The sequence below is a fragment of the Anopheles cruzii genome, chromosome 3, assembly GCF_943734635.1.
Source record: "Anopheles cruzii chromosome 3, idAnoCruzAS_RS32_06, whole genome shotgun sequence".
In the NCBI taxonomy this organism is placed as follows: Eukaryota; Metazoa; Arthropoda; class Insecta; order Diptera; family Culicidae; genus Anopheles; species Anopheles cruzii.
This window is the reverse complement of record NC_069145.1, coordinates 59,306,213-59,315,994: the sequence shown is the minus strand read 5'-3', so window position 1 is coordinate 59,315,994 and position 9,782 is coordinate 59,306,213. Positions and strand designations below refer to the sequence as shown.

General features: G+C 45.5%; 1 protein-coding gene across 2 annotated transcripts in view; it reads left to right on the top strand.

The window, feature by feature from the left end:
• Positions 1–4,229, top strand: part of LOC128272707 (discoidin domain-containing receptor 2) — a 155,231-nt gene extending 151,002 nt beyond the window's left edge. Inside the window, exons 12-13 of one of the 2 annotated variants that reach the window (XM_053010572.1) lie at positions 2,444–2,574; positions 3,244–4,229. In XM_053010572.1, coding sequence (XP_052866532.1) covers positions 2,444–2,574; positions 3,244–3,265 — 153 coding nt within the window. In that variant the 3' untranslated portion in view covers positions 3,266–4,229. Of the gene's footprint in view, positions 1–2,443; positions 2,865–3,243 lie in introns of those variants that run through there. The other variant, XM_053010571.1, reaches the window with a different exon arrangement.
• The last annotated feature ends 5,553 nt before the right edge of the window (positions 4,230–9,782 follow it).

Here is a 9,782-nt window from a genome sequence, read left to right as displayed (position 1 = left end):
ACTCACTGACTGACTGACTGACTGTGACCGGCTGTACCCGTTCCGGCCGGTCCCTCCTTTCGGGTGGTACAATTTAATCTTTGCCGCCGTCGCCTTCACTGGCAGGCGGTGAAAATTCAATGCCTAGTCGCCGGCCCGCTCTACATAGCGACGTGTGGTAACCCCGGATAGTCGGTCCGGAAGGTCCTGCGGCCCGAACAAACACACTTGCCTCGGCGCGCACAATCTGGCGTTGTAATAAATATTAAATTACACTATGAATAATGATTATTCGCATCATCATCATCGCCTAGCTGAAGCCTAAAGCGCTTGCTATCTCTCTTTCTCTCTTTCTCTGTGTATCGCTCTCTTTGTCTAGTTTTCCAAATCCTTTTTATTAAGGTAGCCATCTTGATTTGGCTCAGTTCCGCTCAGCTTTACGAACGAACATTTGGTAGAAAGTAATTTCAACTGTTCATAATCATAATTTCACTCCGTCAGGTAGCATCAGGAACTGCCCCGTAAAGGGGCGCCCTCGGGTTGTGCCTCCCACCCGAAACACTCGAGCAAACATCGAGCTACCAATCTCCATCATCCGCCGTCATCATCGTTATTAGTCACAAAATTTGTCTTCTCCATTTTCAATCGGAGCCGCTGCAGGAACTATTAATTATTCCTTGTTCACGCTTCGCCTGGCGCGCCTCACGAACGATGAATGATTGATGAAAATTACACAAATGGCGGCGGCGAGTGCTGGCGGAACCACCACCAACTTAAATAAAGTCGCAGAGAGCGAAAAGATTGATTTATTAGATCGCTCCGGCGAACACAAATAGTACGAGGCGGTGCAGCCGTTGCATAAAACAGTTGCCCGAGCCACAGTTTGGAAGCATCGTTTAAGGACACGTTTGGCACAGGAATCCGCGTTTAAATCCTGCCCTGACACTTGAACGTCTCTCGGAAGGAGCAAAATCTTCACTCACCTCACAGCCACAGCCTGTCTTTCTTCATCAGGTGTAATTTAAATTGATAGCCGCACTGCAGCACCGGAATGCTCTGCCGGAAGTAACCGGCCAGGCCAGGTCTGACGATCGCCACCGACGCCAGTCAATCACCGATTGGAAGAGGCCCCCACAAACCTTGTCCTCACGGTTTGAGTGACACGCTGAAGAGAGCATCGCACTTGATCCTTTCTCCTTTCCCGGTGCTGTAGCGTCTTCGGAAAAACCGAGCGAATCTGTGGCATTTTCCTACCACACTGCTCCCGGGCGCGGCTATTGCGCATAACAAAAGTGCATGTCAGTGTGTTGTTAGGATGAGTTTTTGTTCCTTTTCCCAGCACACCAGGTTTTGTGCTTTCCCCGCGACCAGCAACTGTAACGGTTTTGACTTACAAACGACTTCACTCCTTCGCTTGGTTTTATCGACCAAATCGTCGGCGCTTACCGTCGCTGTTATCGTCCTTTCACTTTCACCTGCTGCGAAGTTGGCAAATTTGCAATGGCGTATGAAATTGGAATAAGTCTTGATGAGGACGGCGGCAACTACAACATGTCCGTGTTCAGTCCGTTACGCTTCCGAATCCGCCAAGAGTCGCGCAGACGTTCCGCTTTTTCCGTGGCCCGCGAAGTAGAATCGAACCACACGCGGTCTGAGAGCATTTTGATTGTCAGGTTGTGTCTGGTTTATTTTTTGGCATACATTAATGGCGGGCAATTCAATTTGCGACAGATTACCGTTTTGATTTCACTCCATTACCGGCGAACGCGTGATCTTAAAATGGATGTTCCGCTGTTATGTGGTGAAATATTACTTTTTAAATGCCACACATAGGTTGAACAACTACGCGAACTTGAAAACGCAGAAAATGGAAAAAGGACCAATTAAGAATCTCCTCCAGAAGCGCATTTTTTGTTTCTGTTACAATCGTTTTACAATTTAAAATTACTGCTCAACACTCCGCTAGGGCAGTGCGGCTATCCTGTGCCTCTTCTACCTGACATTGTGCCGGCAGTCGGCACTCGGTCGCTTTTTCCACTTTTCCAGCTTGCTTCATGTTTCGAGTGGCATATTCTAGCTTGCCCACCGTTATTTAGGGGGTCTCCAGTCTCACTGTGAACTCCAAAAACAAAGGACAAAGTCTCCCGACAATGCCGAGCGTCTCAAGTGGGTGCTACAGAGTCGGGTTTTATCACTTAGAGAGAGAGAGAGAAAGAGACCTAACAAGATAATGACCGACGTGGTATGTTATAGCTATCAAATTAATAATTTGTACTTCATAGCAAAAATGGGCGGAATGTGCGAAAAGTTCATTGAAGAAGTGAGACTCTGTGAAGTTCTTAACTGTGCACACTTCATGTTTCCTAATTAAGGCGGAAACCGTTTTTCGTTACAATTTTGGTCGCCCTTGAACACGAACCCGAACTAACTCCTCTTTTATTGGTTTTATTTGTCCTCGTTACAGATTCTACTTCCAATACCGGTCGGGTGCCCGAGAGAGATCTACGATCTGATGTGCGAATGCTGGCAGCGGAACGAAAACAGTCGACCGAACTTCCGCGAAATCCATCTCTTTCTGCAGCGGAAAAATCTTGGGTACAGACCGTCCGCTTCTCTCTAAGCCCTCCTCTTCCTTCCGAGCATGTTTTGTTTTCCGCACGTAGAATGTACATAGGCACAGTCCGCGATAGAGGAGAGCAACTCAAGCATGCGTCACTTGAAACGCGAAAAACCGAAATGCCCTTTTGCTTCAGCGAACGAGACGAACACAAACGAACCGCTTTCGAACGCACGCCGCTTTCGAACAAAGTATGATTGTTAAATGTTTGCCGAATCACTCAAAGAGTAGCGCACACCGGTGTTCTATTGGTTTGTTCATTTAATTAGTAGCCTTTTTCTCCTTAGGCTGCGCTTAGTTCATAGTTCTGCCTGTTTCATATTTCGTGCACTGTTCGATTCGTTTTCTTTTTTTATTTTCCTGTGTGTTGTGGAATTGTTTCCGTTTATTTTCGATTTATTGTTTGCACTCGGGTATTCGGGCCTGTGTTATCGATTTGCACCTTTTCGGTTTAATATTTACACCCAGCATTTTTGGATTGTGTGCACGCTTCCGTGATGTGATTGTACTTTTGTTTCCATTTACCCATTGGTTTATTTTTTTCCCAAATTTCCCAGTACTTATGGTCTTTGACACTTGAGCACACAATCTGTAAAGAAAACGAGTGAAACAATGTATTTTCTTTTCTCTTCTCTCTACTTTTACAGTGAGTATTTTCACCACATTTAAGAAATCGAAATCGAAACGAATTTAGTAAACTAAAGCAAACCAATGTTGCCATTGCCTCTCAATATGCAGCACAACCGCACACCATTGTGAACGATCCTGTCCGGGTGCTGACGGCCAAGCGAACGAAAACACTGACCCGAAACTAGGCACGTGAATCCATTTTTTATTCAAATTAAAAATAACAAACGAAGCGAATCGATGCTGCAGTCTATAGGCTCACTAACACGCCCCACACACGACATCGAACTGAAGCATGGCGCCAGGAGACATGAAAGCGGCAAGAAAAATGTGATTTTTATGTGTGACCCGGTGTAGTGTAGGCAATCGGAGGCGAATCAATCATGCTCACCCGCGCCCAACATCCAAACATCCAAAACTTCAACCAGACAGTTCCGCCAGGCAGTGTGAGTATCGTGGCCATCCTGTGACGCAATAGAACTTAATCGAGTACGGTACATTGTCAAACTCTAGTGATAATCATCTTAGCTTGTAAGTGCAAAGCGAGTGTTTCTTTCGACACCGCGACACCATATCGAGCGAGGAAAAGCGGAGAGGCCCCGTGGCCCAATCCGGTCCCATTGATGTTCCCCTAGTTGGGTCAATGTTTCTTCACTGTGAGTATCTGTGTTAGGTGAATCACAAGCACTCGAGACTGTCATCAAGTAATGTCTAAACGGCTAAAAAAGCATAAAGTGAACGGTTTGCGAATTATCGATCCCACCAAAACGAAGCACGACGGAAACGCACGGGGTCCTTCCTTCCTGGGATGTTACCAAACCGGCACGAAGTATAAGGACTTTTATGCGGTGATAATTCACAGTATGAGCAAACATTTATGAACTGCGTTCAGATCACGTTGTGTGAAGCGGACACTGAAACTAACCGACTGAGGGTTGAGCCATGTTTTGACTACTGAAACTATGCAAAATGCGCAGCCGAAGCGCTCGATCGATTTCCGCATACCATGTGCCGTAGCTTTACGGCACATATGAACAAATATGAACTCATTCTGCGGCAAGGAAACACGTAAAACCTAGTAAGTAGCATACAGTCAACAACAACGCCGATTCTTTTGTTGAATATCACAACTGTTTTTCAAATAGACGAAAAATAACAAAAAAAAACTCAGAATGATTGAAGAACAGTGAATCAAGGTGGAAAAGTATTAAAGATTGGGAAGCGTTTCGGCTTCCAGCGTAGTTCGTTTGCTCTTTCAATCTAAGTTCCTTCCGTTCTGCATTTTGTTCTTGTTTACTTTCCTACGTTCTACTCAAGCCAGTACTTGTTAAGAATATTTGAAACATAACACGCCATAAACAACAACACCACAAAAACACACACACAGTTAAGATGATGAACAGCTAATTTTTGCAACTTACCACAAGTTGATGCGTAAATCCTGTAAACCTGTAAAACACAAAATGTATATTACAACAGTATTCTACTTTGCACTTTTTTTCTAAGTTTACATGAGGTTTGATCAGGAGTTAGTGGACCGTGTGGGGTGACTTTATTTAAAAAATCCAGTAATCCAGTTGTGCGAGGGTTTCGTGCAAAGTAATCGGCTGCCGCAACGGCCCGATTCACGCTTCCATCCCATCCGTTGTTTCGTCAGGTTTGAGAGCGTTTTGGGGAACCGAAACCCACATCCGTTCGACAACTGGCGGGACTGGGAAGGCGTTGGAAGCGTGTAGATTACCCGGACGCCATTGTCCTACTGTTTTTGGCCACAAAAAAGTAGTTTGATCTTGCGTGTTTCTTTCGTAAATTATTCACCTCGTAATACCAGTTGGTACTGTGGGCACCAAAACGAAAAACGAATTATAAAAGGCACTCCAGTGCCATTGTATAGCTTTTAGTGTAGCGTCAAGTGTAAATTGTAAGATCACACGACGGCGAGTAGTCTCGCCTCCCCCTAGCTAGGAGCTCGTATAAACTGGCAGGAATTCGAATTTATTCATTATTTAACTATCATCACCGCTGACGCGCATCAGCAGCAAGGACATCAGGGCGCCAGTGTAGGCCGCGAGCATATTAGCACTACTTTGTGGAGTCATATGAATGCGATAATAAAGAGAGCATGTAAAGATGATAAAAGCGACCATCGCACCCTAATCTCCATTCACTGTTGGTAATGACGGTTTTTATGTTTATTTTCACGTAAAGAAAGTTGGCCTTTGAAAACCATGTTTTCCACTGGTGAGCAGCTGGGTAATTTCTTCATTTCTACAACTTCACACCTATACACACTATAAACTTACATATTACCACACCTTATAACCACATTTCTTTTGTTTTAAATTTCAGTTAAATAAATGGTTTCTTCATTTATTACTTAGTATCTCATTTTATATAACTTATTCTTTTTTTCAATTAATTAGGTACAATCTTTAACGCATGTGTACAGATGATTAGCCGTTTTGAAAGTAGATGGCGCACAGACTAATTAGATGTTGTGACTCAAGTGAGAAGCGGCTACCTTAGCAAACCACACGCATAAATAACACTTAAGTGAACCTTGTCTTCCCGCTGAAACTCGTTTGTATACATAAATGCAACGCTTCAAGTCCATTGTAGGAATAATATAATACAGAAAAAAAAAATCTTTCAAATGATGAACGCGATGTATTGTTCAACCATTCATTCATTTATATAAAAACATCGTTCATATTTTGATGCTACTCAAACGATTTGTTTCAAGCGAACAAAAGGAGCTAAATAGAAATGTTCAACCTTAGAGAAGCTTATAGAATATTTTTAAAACCTGAATTAGTTACGTTTTACTAACGATTCAATATCTTTTCGCTTCTCTTCTGGGCCTTCAATAAGAATAAATTATCGTTTGAAATTTGAAAGAACCAACTATCGAAACGTAGTACCCAAAAGTAAAACTAACAAACTACTCCAACTGTCTCACCTTAGAACCGGCACGAGAACCAATCGCGCGCGGGAGCATGTACAATCCAACCAAACTCACCCTAGGTGCTATTTTACTATTCTTTCCCCCAAAAAACAAAAAAAAACTGAACACTTTTGTGACAATAAAATCGATGCAGTGCGTGAGGAAACAACGATCGAGCACGGACCGAGCAGGGGCGCCATCTCGGTGCTCCTGGAGGCGATGCACTGCTTCAGTTACGTTTTCTATGATGCACCGAACAATTCAATGCACGAATATGGAATTATAACAGGAATTTGCAGCAAAGGATACTATGGACGGAATTTGCGTGCGAGAGAGCGCTATTTAAGAATTCTTCACCAGATACCTGGGATAAACGTGAACGAAGTATATATAACTTTAGTGCGGACACTAGCCCCCGGGTAACCGGGCGTAAGGTGTGTAGAGAGAGCGAGAAAAGGTTAGAGAAAAGAGCAAGAATTACAACATAAAAAACATATATTTTCTTATGCGCGGCAACACGTAATGCAAGTTGCCGTTCGAAGTGACGAAGAAAAAAGAAACATATTTGTAATGCGAACGTGGTGTAAGAAGCGGATGTGAACCTGACACCAGGACCTCCACAGGAAGCCAGAGCAGTTCTCCAGTGTTCCAGTATATTTTCCTACTTCCCCACTGTACACTGTTGCTCGGCCCCCGGCTCGCAACGGGCCTATCGACCTACGGACCGACGGATTACGCGAAAAAAGAACCAACTCACACTGCACTCGCACCCGACTGAAATAGTTGTTTTAAAATGTTTATATTCTTACACGATTGATTTGCAAATTAACTTTCAAATATTGGAACTTTTGAGCTTAGTTTTTAATATCAATTTTTTCGCTTGACCGAAACGATCCAACAAAAGACGCCAACGATCCCTCGGATCCCTACCAAAAAGCATCCAAAGTGGCCTCGAAAAGCCACAAAAAGGAACCACATCGTTCGTCGTTGTTTTATTGTATTTTACGGACCATTGGAGCGGCCAGAATTCGTTCTTGGCGAGGGCCACAGCGAAGGGAAATTAAACGCCAAACGCCCGACGATAAGGAACAATAACCTACCTAACCTACGTTAACTGGGGCGCCCTTTGAAGGCCCCGAAGCCACGAAACAATGCCTTCACCTTCAACGGCCAGCCCGGTTCGGTGTCCGGCCAGGGATCGGAACCGGATCTGCAGCGTTCCGTTCCGTTTGGAACCCAGATCTCAAAACTCTGACCCGAAATTCTTCATGCATGAGCAAACCATGCGCGGCAAGTGGTTTACTTGAACCGTAACCAAATAGCATCCAATTTCTGTGCCCCAGATACGGCAAATCGGTGCTTTCGGTGTTTCATAAGTTTTCCCTCGAGCCGTTCGCCGCCTGCCGGTTCGGAGGGTCTCGGAGTTTGATTTGCATCGATTCCCGCCGCGGCAGGATTACGGATGCAACGGGGCCAGTGAACAGCTCAGCTCCAAGCTCCGAGCTCTGGCTCCGGCGTTATTTGGAAAACTTTCCACATTCCCGTTCAGCGATCAAAGACGAGGCAAACTGAGCACGAAAAATTGCCGGAAAAACTCTAAAATATGATGGACTAAAAACTCGGGCACCGCTCGGGGTAACGTCAGTTGCTTCCGGGCTGCTCCACTGAGCCTGGCTGGCGAAAGGATTCTGATGAGTTTGTTGATCGAATCCGAGTCTACAGACGAAGTGCAATGTTGCGCCGAATGCACGGGATTGCGATTCGCCGGAATAACGAAACCTTGTGTTTCCGTGGGGCCCCAAGCCAAGACCGCCCGCATTAAAAGGAATTTGAAAAGGAAATCGTTTCTTAACCCTTAGAGTTGCAACCCGGGAAGGTTCCGGCTCCGCCGCGGTAGCCGCTGGGCAAAGTTTTGGCGTGTTTTGTGCTCGTGTTGCGCCATTCGAATACTATGTCTCAGCACAAAGCAAATCCTCGGCCACGGCGCTCGCGCCGGAGATCGCGGAAAAAAGAAACATTCCTCGCCACTTGGCCCGGAAAATTGCACCGCCAGCAGCAGCAGCGGCATGCACAAGCAGCATAAATATTAAATTATAAAATAAACTTTTTAATTAATGGTATCATACTTTGCCATTCAATGATGGAGCACGCGATTGCGATGGCTCGAATTGCTTCCTATCCGCGCCTGGCGGAGGAAACCCGAGAACTTACAAATTAGTGTACTCGCGAAACGGAGCCCGTGGACGGAACGGAAAAATACACGGGGAAACGAAACTACACAAGAATGGCAACTAACTTTTGCTCGAAATGCTGTTGCATCAATTTAGCTTGTTATTGTAGCGCCAAAGTTTTGCCTTCGCGGACCGATTTATGGGCCGACCCCTCCGTCGATCATGTCGGGCATTTGAGGCATGCAATCGTTCCAAGCGACCGGGCCACCAGTTTGTCCTTCGAGGCATGAAAAACGGAAATGACAATTATAAACCAGCGTCCCTTCTCGGGACGTTGATTGAGAAGTTTTGTTCGCCCTTTGGAAGGTTATGATTGAGAAGCGCGATTTGGAGGCCTTAATTTTAACCGCATCGAGCTACTTTTTTTACGATACGAAAACGGCAGGATATCTTGTTCATAGTGCACGCGAAATATCTCATGTTTTTCGATAAAAAGAACCTGAAAGACTGCCAAATGGTTCCGTTGCATACTTTCAGGCGCATCGGTTCGACCACGCAAATGGGATGCGCCGAAAATTATGCAACACAGTCAACTTTTCGCTTTTTACTGGGTGCCCTGTTAATAATGTTAGCGTCACTGAGGTAACAGTTTGAAAAACGAGGAACTAGGGTCTTAACTTTAACCGTCGCGAAAGGCCAAACTCTTAACAAATCCCGATGCGGATTATTCTAACCAAAATGCGCGGACCCGTTCCCCGCGTAACACGCGAACGCAATAGTCTCGTAAATAGCCCTCCCTGCAGAAAAAAGGACCACACTTAATCCGTCAACAGTGTCCGACCACATTCTGGGCGAAGGCGAAGATTAGCGGCCAGCTGTCGCCGTACAAATTCGCCACGCAGCTTCAGATTCTAATTCCTTACGCTGTCGGAACTTTCCGCAACCGCAACCGCACGCGGGCAGGAACGAGTATTAACGATAAAAATGATAACTGTACTGATAATGGTTTTCTCGGCCCTTTTTTTCTCCCCCCAAACAGAGAAGTGACGCAACCGAAACGAAAAAGCTGGCCAACGACAGGGATTTTCCAGCGCCAGAAAGGAAAGTGAAAATTCATCGGCGTATTTTAATCTTATCACAAACCATTCGCCAACAACCAACGTGGCGGGTCGGGCGAATGGAGAGTGCAAAGATCACAGTGCGGCGCTCGGATCAGGCTGTGGGGCGGCGGCCAGCAGAAAAAAAAGCCGGAATCGTAATTTAATTCCATGCCCTAATTCCAAGATAAAGACATCTTCGCTGCGCTCTTTGCGCTTCCACCGCCCCCCGCAAAAAAAGTGGAAGGAAAAACCTGTGTTGGGCCCCGTGCTGTGGCTTTTGCCAACAGTTTTCCATCAGCACTCGGACCGGGGCCCTTCAGTCTTCGGGTTTCTTGCGTTTCGGG